The 16,975-nt window shown below is 42.1% G+C and overlaps 1 protein-coding gene across 5 annotated transcripts in view; it reads left to right on the forward strand.

Moving 5' to 3' along the window:
* The window catches only part of LOC122629417 (transcription factor collier), a 76,904-nt gene extending 60,898 nt beyond the window's left edge, over positions 1-16,006 (forward strand). Inside the window, exons 7-14 of one of the 5 annotated variants that reach the window (XM_043812803.1) lie at positions 5,658-5,739; positions 7,246-7,378; positions 10,753-10,907; positions 11,011-11,137; positions 11,227-11,529; positions 11,992-12,243; positions 12,615-12,854; positions 13,794-16,006. In XM_043812803.1, coding sequence (XP_043668738.1) covers positions 5,658-5,739; positions 7,246-7,378; positions 10,753-10,907; positions 11,011-11,137; positions 11,227-11,529; positions 11,992-12,243; positions 12,615-12,745 — 1,183 coding nt within the window. In that variant the 3' untranslated portion in view covers positions 12,746-12,854; positions 13,794-16,006. Of the gene's footprint in view, positions 1-5,657; positions 5,740-7,245; positions 7,379-10,752; positions 10,908-11,010; positions 11,138-11,226; positions 11,530-11,977; positions 12,244-12,614; positions 12,855-13,779 lie in introns of those variants that run through there. The other 4 variants (XM_043812804.1, XM_043812806.1, XM_043812805.1 and 1 more) reach the window with 4 other exon arrangements.
* The last annotated feature ends 969 nt before the right edge of the window (positions 16,007-16,975 follow it).

Raw genomic sequence — 16,975 nt, forward strand, 5'->3', positions numbered from 1 at the left:
GAGAGAGAGAGAGAGAGAGAAAGAGATAGATAGATGGACAGATAGAAAGAGAGAGAACAACCCTTTAAACATCGTTTCGAATCTAGCTAGCTTCGTTTCCTTGACCTCGATGCTGCATTGACCCTCCCTTTCATCCAGTGGAAAGGTCTCGCAGAGCGCGTGTCTCCTGTAGCCTTTTGCCAACGACACAAGGTCGATCGATCGATCGCACTCGACATATTCTTATAAGATCGACATTAATGAACTGGTAGAACGACGAAGTTAGAGACAAAATTCGACTGTGAAGAATAGTAATGAGGTTTCTCCTAAAGGAACGACTTTTCGTGGTCGATAAAATCGCTGAGTAAGGATCGATCGAATTAATAGGTCATTAGTATACCATCGGACACGCCCTTCGTTTCCTTTCTCTCTCTCTCTCTCTCTCTCTCTCTCTCTCTCTCTCTCTCTCTCTCTCTCTCTCTCCTTCGAGTAAGCCGGAATCTTCTAATTCCATGGGGACCGTATCCGCTAAGAGCGAGCTTTCCTTAGAGCGGTATCATGCAATGAATTCTGAACGGCGTTCTGCAAATGGCTCGATCGTTCGAGTACGACGATAAAATATCTTTATTTAAAAAGAAAGAAATCGAGAGGGTAGAACGAGGCTCGATCGATCGGAAATCTTTCTCTTGAATTTACACCGCGTTATATCCGTTCTTTTTATGGTGACGACGAGGACAAGGACAATAGAGGAAGGGTGGAAGGGAGGAAGGAAGGAGGTTGGAGGACGGGAGAGGCTGAAAACATGATTAAAGATTTTCCGACGTGGGAGAAAATGGATTTCTGATACGCGTAATGCCACCCTATTTGGAACTATTACGCGTAAGTCCCCTAGTAAGCTCCCTATATCCATTCGCTCTCTGGTGGAAATATATTTACTAGATCAGAAGGTACTTACTCTTGACTTGGCCCTCGAGCGTAGTCTAACGGGTGACTCCTAAGGATCATCTAAGCGAAACGATACATTAGAAAAATTTCTATGTTCTTAGTTCGTTAAGAGATACCTTTCGATAGGTACATAAAAAAAGAAACAAAGTTTCGGAACAAATAGCGATCGATTGATTTTTTAATCGGACGAAGAAAAAGCATACGGAGCACCGGCGTGGAAAGTAAAAACCTCTAATTGGTAAACGGGAAATATAAACAAGCAAACCGGCATGCGAATGGCGATGATTTATTGCAAGGTTTGATTGAATTCATTTGACTCTGTTTACACGATAGCCACTCGCCCATTTCTCGCCCGTATTCCACCCCCGTCTGTTCAAGCTTACTCTCTCTCTTTCTCTCTCTTTCTCTCTCTTTCTCTCTATTTCTCTCTCGATATTTAGACTTTTCCCATTCGCGCGTGTTATTTTTTTCGTCGATTCCGTTCGTTCGTTCTCTCGTTCGTTCGTCCGTCCGTTCGTTCGTTCGTTCGTTCGTTGCAGCCGCCGCGAAGTTGCTCCCTGTAAAAGTTGAAACAGCGGACGATGCACGTTTTTTTCTACGTACATACTACCGGCCACGACGCCTGAACCGTAGAGAAGAGGGGTTTACCCTTCCACCCCTTATCGTTCGAAAGCGTAAAGCTTCGTTTTATTTCATTTTTGTTCGGTCCGTTGGAAGGGCCGCCACCGTGCTTAGTCTCGAGAACCGACACGGGGATGATTTCGTCGATCGCCCTGCGCATGTATCTTTTATTCGACGTTGATTCGTCGTTAGCAGTCGAACAATAACCACTTGGTATATATATATATATATGTATATATATATGTATATATTAATGTATGTACTCTTATTAGATACGAAGCAAAATTACGGCTTTGTTTGCATCGATATCGTTTCGAAGTAATTTATCCATGCGAAAGTATGTGTTATATACATATACATATGTATGTATGGTATGTACTTTCTCATTTGAATTCTTTATATGAAATACGATTAGTTATTAAAATGCTTTTGTTTTTCAGATAATATACAATGTCTGTCTTTTTAAATCGAAGACACCTGAAAGTCTTTCATCTTTCTTGCAGATATACGGAAGAGATTCTTTTTACTTCTTTTTTTTTTTTATTTCATACGAGTTACCATTTAAATCCTATAAAAACATCAAGCAAAATATTTCTCATAGCGATTCGATGAAAAATTATGGACACTCGTCGTGTTTCACTCTTATAACACCTTAAACGTTATTTCGTCTAAAAGGAACGTGAAAGGCCTTAAGTTTTACACGTCGAACGCGGCGACTTGCTAGAAGTCTTCCGATGCTTAGAACCCTCGGCGAAGAAGTAGATGATGGGTAGGTAGGGGTAAAGAGAAACGTATCTACCGGGTGTTCTTCTCGCGTCAATCCAGAATAGATTTTTCGTCGTGGAAGCTTGTACGAGGTACACGAAGAAGAGTGAAGAGAAAGAAAGCGACAACGGCGAAGGAGAAAAATCTAATAGACTATCGAAATCGAGTTTGAACCCCTGTAAGAAACTACCCCCGTCTAGAACGACACCTCTCCCATCTCCTCTCTCTCTCTCTCTCTTTCTCTTTCTTTCTTTCTTTCTTTCTTTCTTTCTGTACGAACTATGTTCGCGATACAGCACCATCTCTATATCTTTCTCTCTCTCTCTCTCCTCTATATTTCTCTGTATCGTAGAGAAGGGTGCCCGAAATGAAATCCAGTTCGCATTTGAATCAGTCGGTAACGTAATCCATTAGCCTCTAACAGCCAATGCTTGGAGGATGATACTGTAGGAAACGGAGAAGAAAGCGTCGAAGTATCGTGTAATACGACACGTCGAAACGTCGTTAGAGATTAGCCATCTCTATCTTAAAATTTCTATACTATTTTCGACGGTCCTTTAAACGTAACGAACGTAGCTCAAAAAGTTAAGTATCCCGATCGATATACGCGATAGATAAACTAAAAAGGTTCGGAATATAAAGGGTAAAGCATCCGAGAGGTAGCGGGATGTCGACTGTCATATTCTCTTTTATTTCTGTTCAGCAACGAATCTCTTTCATCTCCCATGGCGATACTCTTCTAATGTCGATAAATGCCGCTATCGGCATCGAATCGATCTCGACAGGTCGAGATAAGACAAAGATCCATGAAATGTCGACGATATTTCGCCGTAACAGTGACTCTCAACTATCGATTTTTAAGGCTAAAGAGGAACGTTTTTTGTTTTTTATTTTTATAAACTTCCACGACATTAACATATGTGAAAGAAATTGGAAAATGAGTTGGAACTATTTCGAGAAACGTTATCGAGTCGTTCCTGTTGTCTTCGTGCTCGTCGTCGTACCCGTTAAAGGGCCACTTTACGCCCGGTAGTATCGTAGATGTAGGTAGTACGCTCGATGGCGTTCCTATCTACGAAAGACTAGAAGGCGTCGTCGTCGTCGTCGTCGTCGTAGTCGTGTAGTCTTCGTGTTGCTCGGCAGCCTCGAGCGCGACGGAGACATCGTGTTTAGAGCAAGATCCACGATAGCGATAAGCCGAGGTACAATGCTTTGAATACCCATCCAGCATCCGCGATACCATCTTAACGTTCTCTAAGAGTAAACGAAATTAAATTCGCTCGACGCCTTCGAAGAGAAAGAGAGAGAGAAAGAGAGAGACAGAGAGATAGATAGAGTGCATTCTCACTGAAACTACGAGTCCTTCGAAACGGATACGAAACGCGTGCTACGCAAGATCGATACCTTTCTTCCCCTTTTCTTTCTCGCAACGAAGAACCACCTTTTTCTTCATAGATGGTGTTACATGTTCGACACGATCAAATATTTAACAAATTCAATAGATATTTGATGTAAGTACATACTATCCCTATAGATCAGTTTGTTACTTAAACATATCCTCACGTATATAATAAAAAGGAATAGAACTAATTTCAATAGAACCAGACGAAGTAAGTTATACCTATTATAAACTTAACGATGATATCCGAAACATCTCGTTTCTATCATTCGAAGATATTAAACGATATCTTTCGACGAATTCGTCGTCTTTTCTTTCCAACACGTGGAACAAAAAAGCGCGAACGTAGGCGCGTATATAAGAGCATAAAAGGGATCCTCGAAATAGCAGCTACCCTTCGTATTCTGTTCGTTCGATGATTTGCGCGCGTGTGTTCGGAGTAAGCGAAAAAAGAGAGAGAGAGAGAGAGAGAGAGAGAGAGAAAGAGAGAGAACTGAAAAAAGAGAAAAGAAAAGAAAAGCTAACACGCTAGTCGAAGGTATGTGTTTGATTTTTCCATGAAGTCCCGGATCGCGGGAACGCACTCCGCGGGGGGATGACAATGTACTCCCACGGGAATGGAGGCCTAGCAGCCACCCAGAAAACCACCCTCCTTCTATCTCTCTTCGCGTCTCGGCCCTCCTGATTGTTTCCTACGTGTCTCCTACGCTTTTTCCGATCTTCCTCCGACTATCGCCTATATATCCGGGAGTTTTCGACTCGCTCGCTCTCTCGTTCGTTCATTCCCTTCTCTCCTCTCCTCTCCACTCCTCTCCGCTCCTCTCCTCTCCTCTTCTCTCCTCTCCTCTTCTCTTCTCTTCTCTTCTCTTCTCTTCTCTCGTTTCCAACATCCACGAACCTTCGACGATCCGCCATCTCTCTCTTTCTTTCTCTCTCTCTCTCTCTCTCTATTTTTCTGTCTCTGTCTTTATCTCTCTCTCTCTCTCTCTCGCTTTCTCTCTTGCTCTCGCTTAGAAACGGCCGCGGCTTCCAGCACGGCACAGTCGAAAAATTTCCTCGAATTCAATATCCCTCGATATTCTACATAATTCATGAAAATTGAGCCGCCGGCTTTTTTGCCTGAACCCTCCTCCTCTCACTCCTTCCTTCTCCCTCCCACTCTCTCACTCCGTCTCTCTCTCTTTCTTTCTTTCTTTCTTTCTTTCTTTCTTTCTATCTTTCTTTCTTTTACTCCAACACATCCTCACGTCCCACATACAGGAATGTTTCCTCGTAGACGAAAGCCAGCAGTGCACCAGTTCTACTTCGATCTCGTCTGCGCGCGTCTAACTTTCTATCGCCTGTCTCTCTCTTTCACTCTTTCTCTTTTCCTCTTTCATGCTCGCTCTCTTTCGTCGGTTTTTCACGAACAACCCTCCCTCTCATCGTTCACCCTTTTCTATCGACGTCAAGCTTCGAGGACAACTCGACGATGCTCGTCCGTCTCAAAAATCGTCACGTTTCTATTGTTTCAGGTATTTTGTTTTGCTCTCACCCTTCCTCGCATCCACCCGTCCTCCCTTTATCTTTTTTTTTTTTTAATAATAATAATAACTTTTATAGGTGACGATTTTTTTTTGTTTATAGAAAGATTAGTGTGTAAGATGTCGTTTGACATTTCCACGAGGAAAGACAAGCACACATTTTCTATAGTATATACAGACGATACCTTACGTATATACCTTAAAGGTCGAGAAACACGTGGTCAGAGAGATCGGGCTAAGGGGCCGGCGTTTAATCTAAAGAAATACTGAATAATAGAGGCGAGTTAGACGAGGCTCGCGATTGGCTTATGCAGTATTCAAGCTTGCTTTCCAGGAAAATTCACCTTCTAATTAAGTTCTCGTCGTTAGAAGAGCGTTAAGCAAGTTGTCAACCATTTAACTAGCTTCCCTTACTCTGTTTTCAGGTTCTTCCTCAAGTTCTTTCTCAAGTGCAACCAGAACTGCCTTAAGAATGCCGGGAATCCGCGTGACATGAGACGATTTCAGGTAAGACCTTACAACTTCTTTATCGCCGACATTAAAAATTAAAATTAATCGTTCGCTAAGGTTTTACATGGGGTCATATAGAATACATGAAATTTGAATTATCGACATTAACGCAAAAAGCTTTAACGAGTAATCGGAGTAGTTCTGGTAAGAAAAAAAGTTCTTTTTTAATTTTCAAAAGGGAACGTACTCAGTGAAAAGACAAGAATTTCTCGATGGGCGGCCATCGTCGAAAGTTGAGAGCCCCATCCAGGAGACTTGTAATCCAAGGGGTTGGCAATTAGCTCAGCACGGCATCAGCCAGCCCGTCCCTTTCCCCGTTTCATCCCTTATCCTCCCTAACGACCCCTCCTACGATCCTCCTACGGACCGACGCCCGTATCTCGCCATCCGGCTTTTCCTCCTTTCGCCGAGACAAAAGACAGAATTAAAAAATAAATTAGCAAAAACCACGTCGCGCGTTTTCCCCTTCCCATCTCCTCCACGTTCCACTTTCTTCTCTTTCTCCTTCTTCTTCTCTTTTTTCTTCTCCTTTACGTTTACTTCGACCAAACGTCTTTTTACCGTACCCTTCTTCTTCTCCTTTTCTCTTTCTGTTTCTCTTTTTCTCAATTATATAACAGGGTCGCGCTCAACCAAAATTAAAATACTTATCGCAGTTTCGAATTTGTTTTGGTATTGCTTACCGTCGAAAGTTACGAATTAAAATTTCAGCCCCTTCACAACCCGCGAAAATTTCGCGTAGCTGGAGGGAGAACATTCTTAACCCGCTCTTATCCTTCGAGACTTGCCACCGCGTTATTCGCCGGGCTAATACCACCGACTGTGCAAGAAACTTGGCAAAACTTTGGCTGGACAAAAGTTCGCGCGCCGATTTTACGAATGTTACCTACTACGCGCACGAGGAATCTGGAACGTGAGAAATTCTTCCCTCACTTAGCTTTTCTTACAAAAAGCGAGATAAACTTTGATTCACTCGACTCGGATTAATCATGTTAATCGAGTATCGTCGTTATTCACTCGTATTGTAACACCGGATTATCTCTATCTATCTATTTGCGCAAAGACACGTTTCCTTTTTATATCTTGTGTAAAGTCGAAATAGCGAGAGTCACGAATTGCATGCCGACTTGTTGAGTATACGCGTTATCACATCCGACAAATTTGTTCGTGTTTGCTCGCTCGCAAAAAAATGTTAACCTTCAAGTTTATATGTCGTGCAGAAAATTCGCCCGTTAAACGCTTCGATTACTTCATCCGTACGTTTTAATCTCCATTGTATTACTCGTTCAGAACCGGAATTCATTGAAACATGAAATTTGCGATATTATGGGAAACGTAATAGTGTCGTGAGTTAAATGAATCTACAAGGACCGTGATCACTCGTTTATATCGTCGCTTTGATACGTATAATTACATATATAAATATGTACATACGTGTCACACACTTTACACGCGATCGATTTATAATACGATTTTCAGCTAATCTTAAAATTTATGTTTCAGGTGATCATATCGACGCAAGTCGGAGTGGAAGGTCCATGGTTAGCGGTATCCGATAACATGTTTGTCCACAACAATAGTAAACACGGACGCAGAGCGAAACGATTGGACCCCAGTGATCCTGGCGAGTACAACAGTGAGTATAGATAAAAGATATAATGCGATATAATATGTTTGTTTCGAATTGATTTTCTTAAAAATCCTTTTTGACTCCATATTCTCTCAATACCACGATACTCAAGTTCAGTGTACTTTGAACGGGACGATACTTTACGGAAGAGATTACGATCATAATACGCGATTAAAGCGGCGTAACTTGGGTAATCGAGTTTAAGCGTTCGTCTCTTGGATCCCTGCATAGCCACTATATCTCTCTTACTCATTCTCTCTCCCTCCTTCCCTCTCTCTCTCTCTCTCGCACGCGTTCTCTCAGGCAACTCAGTGGCGTATAATCGATCCCATTAAGTCCGTTATACGTTCTCGTTTAAAGGTAACGTCGTTAAGTAATACGCTCTCTACACAGTTATTTCGTGACAAATTGAACGATTCAAATTGATCTTTGCAATTGTTATATAGAAGAAAAGGAAACGCAAGCGTGTAATCTTGACATTTATTCCAACCTCATCGTGATAGAGTTTAACGTGCAATTTGATTCGAGACTCCTCCCCTATCCACCTTCCTTAGAAGTGGAAAGATCAAAGCTGATTTCCCAAACGATTCACGGTTGTCACTCGCAATTGGAAGGAGCGAGTGTTGCTCCACGTGCGCGGCGTATCCGAGCGACGAGAAAGAGAAAGAGAAAGAGTAAGAGTAAGAGTAAGAGTAAAATAGAGAGAGAGAGAGAGAGAGAGAGAGAGAAAGAGAGAAAGAGAAAGAGGGAGAGGGAGAGAGAAACAGAGGAGAATACTGGTTTTCTTCGGGATCGGTATAACGACTAGGGAGGCACAGCGAAGAGGCGGAATCGTAAGGAGGGCCGAAGGAGGCTGGGATATAAGGAGTCATAGGGCAATTCAGCAAAGTTTGGCGTCGGCCGCGCATACAAACGGCTGATATCGCGCGGATACCCCTCGCACTACACTCACTCTCTCTTTCTCTCTCTTTCTCTAGCGCGTACTCTACTCTCTTTTTCTCTCTATTTCTTTCTTTCTTTCTTTCTTTCTTTCTTTCATTCTTTCTTTCCTTCCTTCCTTCCTTCCTTCCTTTCCCTTCCTTTTCTTTTCTTTACTTTTCCTTTCTTTTCTTTTCTTTTCTTTTCTTTCCTTTCCTTTTCCTTCTCAGGATTCTCTTTTTCTTATTCCTCTTCCAAGTCTCTCCCGCTCGTCGTTCCTACAGCACCAAGACAAGATGTAAATCAATGGGATGCGGGAAAACGAAGGATCCTTCCTTCTCCTTCCACTCTCCATCGTCTTATTCCTTTCTTTCCTTTCGCTCTTTCTCTTTCCTTCTTCTTTCTCTCTTTTTATTTCTTTTCCCCCTTTGTCTGGTTGGCTGCCACACCAAGAGCAAAGACACGAAGAGAGAACGGAATTGGCCCTCTCCTCTCTTTTCCTTTCCTCGAGCTTTCCGTCTTCCTCACTCTTTTACTCTTTCTCTCTCTCTCTCTCTTCCTCTCTCTTTTTTCCTCTCTCCTCTCTTTCTTTCTTTCTTTCTTTCTTTCTTTCTTTCTTTCTTTCTTTCTTTCTCTTTCTATCTTTTTGCTTTCTCGTCTCCCTCTTTCGCACGCCGACCGTGCCGTGGCGCGTTGGTTTGTGAATGCTAAGTTTAAGCTATCTCGTGGCACCACCCCCGTTCGCTCACCCTCTCAAGCCCACTGACGCCATACCGCCACCACCACCAACACATTCGCTCTTTCCAAATCCCCTCGCTAGCTACCCCCGAAACGCTGGAACGAGCATACCAATGAGAAAAGACCGAGAGAAAGCTCGGCCGCGACGTTTCTCTTGCTTTTTCCTGCCAGTGTATCATTCGATTTCTACTTCTTTTTCTTTTTATTTTTATTTTTATTTTTATTTTTCTTCTTCTTCTTCTTCTTCTTCTTCTTCTTTTTCTTCGTCTTCTTTTTCTTCGTCTTCTTTTTCTTTTTATCTGTGTATACCAATATGTATACAAAGGAAAAGATTTTTCACTTTGAATGAATCGCGCTCTATCATCTCGATCTTTTTTTAACGATGATAAGGGATGATAAAGAGATCCTTAATATATTCGTGTAAACAATCCGGGTGTCGGAATAACAACGCGACTCTTCGAATTCGAACGATGGTACGGCGGTGGTAAAAGAAGAGCTTGCAGAGGGTCGCAGAGGGTTGAGTCGAGAGAGTAGCACCCCTTACCATTCAATGGCACGGGGGATTTTATTTATTCCGAGTTGGTACGCTTGTTCCGGCCTTCTCTACCGAATCCCTCTTTTCAACTCTCCTCCATTTCCTCCTTCTATTCTACCACCACTACCACCGTCACCACCGCCACCGCCACCACCGCCACCACTACCACCACTACATTCTCCTCTTCCTCCACCTTCCTATGTTACTCTTCTTTCTCCCACTACCCTATCGCTCGACAATTCCCTACCTAGGATGGTTGCCAAAACGGCTGCTTCCGTTTAACGACTTTCTTCTATACCGAACGCAATAAATACCTACGTCCCATTCAAGAATCTTCGTTTTCAGACAAAGTCAGTAACTTTTTAACGCCCCCGTTTCTATATACTTTTCATCGTTACGAAGTTTCTAATTCTGATAATCGTTATCGTCGTTCAAATCGATCGATCGATCTCGATCTGGTTTAAAAAATCGATAATATCGGACTAATGGATTTAAAGGAGAAAAGTTCTCAATGGAGAACATCCTGAACGACCCACCTACGTAAGTCTCTTAAGCTTCGTGAGATTTATCTTGAGAGAGTGGATCCATAGTAGAAAGTGTTTGAGCGTCACTGGGAGCAATATACCATGATGTCAGCCACTCTGCCGTGGCTCCGCTTTGCCAGGGTCGGTGCCGGGGGTGGTTTGGCTTCGCTGGGGTACAAAATGATATCATTGGGTTATAAATTCCAAGCAGAGACACCGGCGCCCCGATCGTCCCCCCTCCCCTTCTTCCTTCTTGTTACAACCCTTCTCTGGATCCTCCGACCCTCGTCCTCTCTTCTTCCCTCCCTCCCTCCCTCCCTCCCTCTCTCTCTCTCTCTCTCTGCATTTCTCTTTCTCTCTACCTTTCTCCGTTTCTCCTTCATACGTCCTCTCTCCGTTTCCACGTCCGGAACCAACCCCATGACTCTGAGAAATATATCTGCCACTTGGCCTCGACCGAATAAACAGAATATCCAGATAATTTTCCATATCCCATCCCTCGATGCAGCCACGATTTTCTCCTAGACACTTTTTCCATGTTTTCTTCCGTATCCGATCGTACCTTCTTATTTCGTCCATTCCATTTCACTCGAGGGTAACGTTATACGAATTATTATCAACGTAAAAACGACGAGGGTCTTTAACGCTTGACATCTTTTTCACAGGTTTGTATCAACCCATACCACTTCAGACACCCTGCATAAAGGCGATATCGCCGAACGAGGGTTGGACGACGGGAGGATCAACCGTAATAATCATAGGCGAGAACTTTTTTGACGGGCTTCAAGTCGTCTTCGGATCTATGTTGGTTTGGAGCGAGGTCAGCTGAGTTAAAAGCAATCGAAAATCTTCGAATGTCCCGATAAATTCTAGATTGAAATAAATGCAACGAGTTTTATTTGTAATTATCTTTTGTTTTGCAGATAATTACTCCGAACGCGATCAGGGTACAGACGCCCCATAGAGAGATACCGGGTGTTGTCGAAGTAACGCTTTCATACAAAAGCAAACAATTTTGTAAGGGCGCACCTGGCCGATTCGTTTACGTCTGTAAGTAACTCCATTAGGTATATTTCGATCGAAAAAAAAAAAAAATGAGAAGGATCGATAAAGATCGTGTGTTTCTTGACGAATTGCAGCTTTAAACGAGCCAACGATCGACTACGGTTTTCAAAGGTTACAAAAATTAATTCCACGACATCCAGGCGACCCAGAAAAATTGCCAAAAGAAATAATATTGAAACGAGCAGCCGATTTAGCGGAAGCACTGTACAGTATGCCAAGGAGCGGAAACGCGGGTATAGCGGGGGCGTCGAGGAGTCCAGGAGCGGGACACCCACCGGCGCCCCCGACTTCGAGTTCGGCGACAGCGTTCAACTCGTATACAGGACAACTCGCCGTGACGGTGCAAGAGAACGGTAGTGCTACAAAGTGGACGGACGGTGAGTAACGATAACTCCAAGCAAGTTTCCTTCATGTATAACTCGTCGCTCGAAGGAAAGGAGGAAGAGACAAGCTTGAGACAGCATCCGACGGGTACATTTGGCACGACTGACAAACATCGCCTCGACGTCTTTCGCATCGATGCCGTTTCATTGATAACACGTTGTCATCTCGGTATCGTCTTTGATAACGTTTTACGTTTGATATCACTCGTATGAGATAATTTCCGAAAAAAAAAGAAATTAGAATAATAAAACACATCCTTGGATTAATATTATATCGGTATAGAAAATAGTTCATCGATGTTCTTCTTACTTAAGAATAGATCAATGAGAAATAGTATCGATATAAACTATGTCAAGGATATATTGTCGGTCGTATCAAAGCGAACCACATTCGACGTACGATGAGCGATGAGATATACTTACGAGTTCGTCTGACGGGCAGGTTTCTATTTCTAGACGGTAGTTCCGTGACGACAGGAGCCGCGGCAGGTGGCGGAGGGGGCGGAGGGAGCGTAGGGGGCAGCGTAGGTGGTAGCGTCGGGGGTACGGCCGACGCTTACAGACAAAGCAGCAGCGCCAGTCCGCGAGGGGTTGTAACCGGTGGTGGTTATTGCGGAAGTTCGGCTAGCACGCCGCATAGCCACAGCACCAACGGCAGCTATTCCGTTGCGAATCCGTACACTGGAAGTCCGACTCTTTACACGTCGCGTAAGTTTTCTCTTTGTTTAACTTTTCTTCTTTCTTTTTCTCTCTCTCTCTCTCTCTCTCTCTCTCTCTTTCTTTCTCTCTCTCTTTTTCTCTTTCTTTTTTCGCTCGTCCTCTATTTATCACAAACTCGAGTTCTCGATTTGATTACCCTTGAAACGCGTCGATCTCAAGCATGCAGCGCTTATTCACGTTATTTTATACGATTAGCCAGCACGCACACACACAGACTCGCTCGTTCACTCACTCACTCACTCACTCACTCACTCACTCACTCACTCATTCACTCACTCACTCACTCACTCACTCACTCACTCACTCGATCACTCAGTCTCTCTTTATGGTTTTTTCCTTATGTGGAATTTTCGTTTTAGCGCACGAACAATACGGCATTTTCTATACGTCCGGGGACGGGAGTGCGTTCGCCCCTGTAGTACGACCACCGACCACCTCAGTCCCACCGCACTGGTCCACACAGCACCACCTCGCTACAGCCGCCCAGTAACCGCTAACCGTCCACCATCACCACCACCACCATCACCATCACAACTACCCTACGCGCTGAGATTAAAGAGTTATCAGAGAGACATGCACGAACGACGAGACTCGAGAATGTAGGTACATTCATTTACGATCTTCCGTTTGGCCGGCTTTCCACTCGATCATATTTTATTGCATAATCGAATGAAATCGAGTGGAAGGGGAGAGTCGAACATATGCACCGCTTCTTGCCAATTTGATTATTTCTTTCTTGCTTATGTAGGTACCTTATAAAAGATATCGAACGAGATAACGAGCCTTTTTTTATCCTGCCTTTTTCGTACAATGTTTAACAGAATATCGAACGTTCGACGACTACGTCATCGAAGTCGTTAGAATGATCGTTTCGTTGGCACGTGTCTGCATATGGAATCGTGCCCTACGTACGGTGGAAGTAAGTCGCGTAAAAGACGACGAGAACGGCCATGAACTCGATGCGTAGGAAAATAAAGAAAAAAGGGGAAAAAAGACAGAAAAGGAAAAAGAAAGAAAAAGATTAGAAAAAAGAAAAGAAAAAAGAGAGAGAGAGAGAGAGAGAGAGAGAGAGAGAGAGAGAGAGAGAGAGAAAGAGAGGGACACGCAGAAAAAAAGAATAAAAAAAAGATAAAGTCGTACAAAAGTCGTATCGCTGAAAATAGTAAAATGAAAGGGAAGCATCGGGTTCGGTTCAAGGATAAACCCCATTTACGTGCCTTAACTATAAATGGTCATAGAAAATGATGTTCGCGTTGTCGAAGCTCGCTCGCGATAATCTCGATATCTCTCTCGAAGTCTACCTTACCTTTCGTGAACGTCTCTCACGTTCTTCCTAGTATTTTTTTTCTCTCCTCTCTCCCTCTTTTTCTCCTTTTCTTTTCTTTTCTTTTCTTTTCTTTTCTTTTCTTTTCTTTTCTTTTCTTTTCTTTTCTTTTCATTTTCTTTCCTTAATCGTTAACCAGACATATTTATTCGTTTCGTAAAATATGACGGCAGAGGCGATTACTAACGTATAACCGACAGTGGGCATGTTGTAGGATTAGGAGAGGTGGTCGGCTCGCCGTTCAACATGAATCCATTTGTGTTGCCAACATGCAGCCAGGGCTACTCGACCGCCGGCAGTCCGCTACTCTCGTCGAACGGCAAATAGTGTTATGAGATGTAAGACTCCGATGGATGAAGGGGTTGGTGCCATCATGGGAAGAGGACTTTGCGTGCCGAGAGATAAGGACGGATCAAGCGCGATGTCCCCTTTCCTATTAACCTCCTCTATTTCTATTTCCTTTCTTCTCTCTTCTTCACTCGCTATTTCTCTCTTTCTGTCTGTTTCTGTCTTTCTCTCTCTTTCTCTCTTTCTCTTTCTGTCTCTCTCTCTCTCTCTCTCTCTCTCTTTTTCTCCTATTCTCTCACAAACTACTTCCTTCTCGAGTGGACAAATAACGATAAACCAGTCGCGTACGATTTCCGTCGTAAGAGTCGAAGGATCTCTCGACGACGCAAGGAATTCTATGATCGAAAAGATTCTCGAGTTATTTTATTTTCATTTTTATTTATTTATTTTCCTCTTCTCGTTCTATTTTTTCTTTTTACGATCGAAATATAATTAATGATGAATCATACATATCGTACAACGAGATATGGTGTCACAACGATGGAATAGCATCGATGGAAGCAGACATTTGATTTTACTTTGAACACTTGACTTTAATGAAGCGACTACCTTGCCACTCTTCGATTTCTCGTTTCTTTCTCGATATATTTATACAGTCTGGCATAGTGTCGCAATCGACAACGAACGTTAATCGATCAAAAAATTTGTTGCATTCGCATATAGATGAGAGATATCTGACGATACACGTATATCTATGAATGCAAACGTTTAAGAGAAAAATGTGACACCATTAGAAGGACATATCGCTTAGCGGTGGAGCAAACAGACTCGATAGTTTTTAGTGAGCATTTTCGAATTGAAAAAAATTTGATCCTCCTAGTACCCTATCCCATGATCCTTTTCCTTCACTCCAATCCTCAACCCCCATCTCATCTCTTCCTATTACGCTCCAAACACCCACACACGCCTACGTTTTAAGAGACTAACCGACTTATCTCGCCTAGATAGAATTGATATTTAACATATTGTAATTTGTAAATTATCTGTAAATATTGTTGCGATGTACAAAAAGACAAAACTATTTGCGGGAGCTCGAACGAGCGAGACGATTATTAAAGTGCGATCGTAGAGGAAAAGTTATATAGGATTGTAAATAGTATATCGTAGAAAGAAAAAAAAAAAAAGAAAAAAAAAAGGCCCGTAGCTTATCCGTATAATTGTACTTACCAACGCCATCCAATTTTTTAACGAACCTTTCGGCGATCGAACGCGAAATTTGATTTTCGCGTCTCGCTCTTCGATCCTCGAACTCGAGCCAACTGAATAATTTCTTATTACGATCGTCTACGTTATCTCGCTGTCTGTCCGTCTAATCGATCTATTCAAATTCGATAAAGAGAATAAATAAATAAAAAAAATAAAGAAATAAAGAAATAAAGAAGTAAAAAAAGAAAAAAAGAAAAAATATTTATCCGGCTGAGACACGAGAACGTTGGAAAGTTGGATCGAGCGCGATCTATAATCGAAGTAACAGTCGATATCGAATTCGTTTGATAAGCCACCCAAATTACGGGAATACTCACACGAATCACGAAGAAAGTATACGAAGCCATTATAAATCAACGAGAAATGAAACTTTCGATTAGCCCAGATTTACCAGCACACTTCAACGAGCATGATGAAGCATCGTATCGTTTGTCTGAACGAGGCGTCGCCGTTGGAATTATTATTGTAAAAAGTTCCTTTTTTGCATATCGACTTTATGGAGCTCGCAGTTTCCTACGGTCAAAAACCCATGGAAACGCCTTATATCCTTATCTGGGAATAAACGGAACTCAGTCGTCTTGTGATCTTAATTAATAAAATATCTATAGTTCAGTTATATAATTTTTAATTCGATCACGCACACAATCACATCTTAAGTAGGACGCGTCGTTCTTGTACGCATGCGAAAATGCGCGTGTAGACATTCGAGCGTACGAGCACTCTCGTCGTTGTATATTAAAATAAATTAAACTTACATTTTTGAGAATTAAAAAGATGGACCATATTGTATTAGCGACGTCATCAACCTATCTTTTTCATTCTTCTATCAGAAAAAAGAGAGATAGAAAATCTCTCTTTCTCTCTCTTTCTCTTTCTCTCTCTCTCTCTCTCTCTCTCTATCTATCTATCTATCCATCCATCCATCTATCTACCTATTTCTCTATTCCTATCTTTTTACAATTATACGCGTGTGTATATATACACGATACGCATAGATTAAATTTTTATCATTTATCGATCAATATCTCACGTACAGTCGAGGATCTACCCTTTTCTTCTCAAGATTGCTAGTAAGTATGCGTTTAAGAATTTACAAACTACGTACAGTCATACTTGTTTGATTTGCGTTATATTTGCAGAACGAATTAAATGACAAAAATAATTTGATGATGAAAACATTGTTAAGTATCTTATTAAATAAAATGATAGAAACAATATAGTTGGCTTTTTTCTCGTACTTTTTATTACGATGTTACTTAAAAAGAGAAGAAAATAATTTCTAATATTTAAAACAAGTAATGATAATTTTTATCGTCAGTACATTTCTCGAATCAACAATTTCTACAACAATAGCGAGTCAAAGATTTCACGTTCAGTATAGTTAACGTAATAATAATCGATATCGTGAAAAGGTAATAAGGATTATAGTTAATCGTTGAAAGCGCATGGTGGACGACCCATTCAGTCCCGAGAGAACGCGCATTCGATTTAACAAATAGCGAAACAGGATCTCCAAGACCACTTCGAAACGATTAGTTCACATGGTGTCCTGTTACCTCCGGCCACCAAACGATGCCGTGTATGATGTACGTTATTGTAAGGCTGTTTGCGTTATTAGATTTAGATCGGCTGAAGCACGGCACGTGGCGAGGGCTGCACGTGTCACACTACAAACGTTACAACGTGAGTATAATACAAAATCGTTTCTCTCTCATAGTCAGTGTATTGCTTCCTTTTACCCTCGTGCCTAGAGCTAACATTTTTCATACGTATACTCAATTGTTTTTCTGTAAAAGATTACATTGATTTTTCTTTTTTGTTACAATAGCCTCTTCAATAAGT

Source organism: Vespula pensylvanica, chromosome 5 (assembly GCF_014466175.1).
Source record: "Vespula pensylvanica isolate Volc-1 chromosome 5, ASM1446617v1, whole genome shotgun sequence".
NCBI classification, from domain to species: domain Eukaryota; kingdom Metazoa; phylum Arthropoda; class Insecta; order Hymenoptera; family Vespidae; genus Vespula; species Vespula pensylvanica.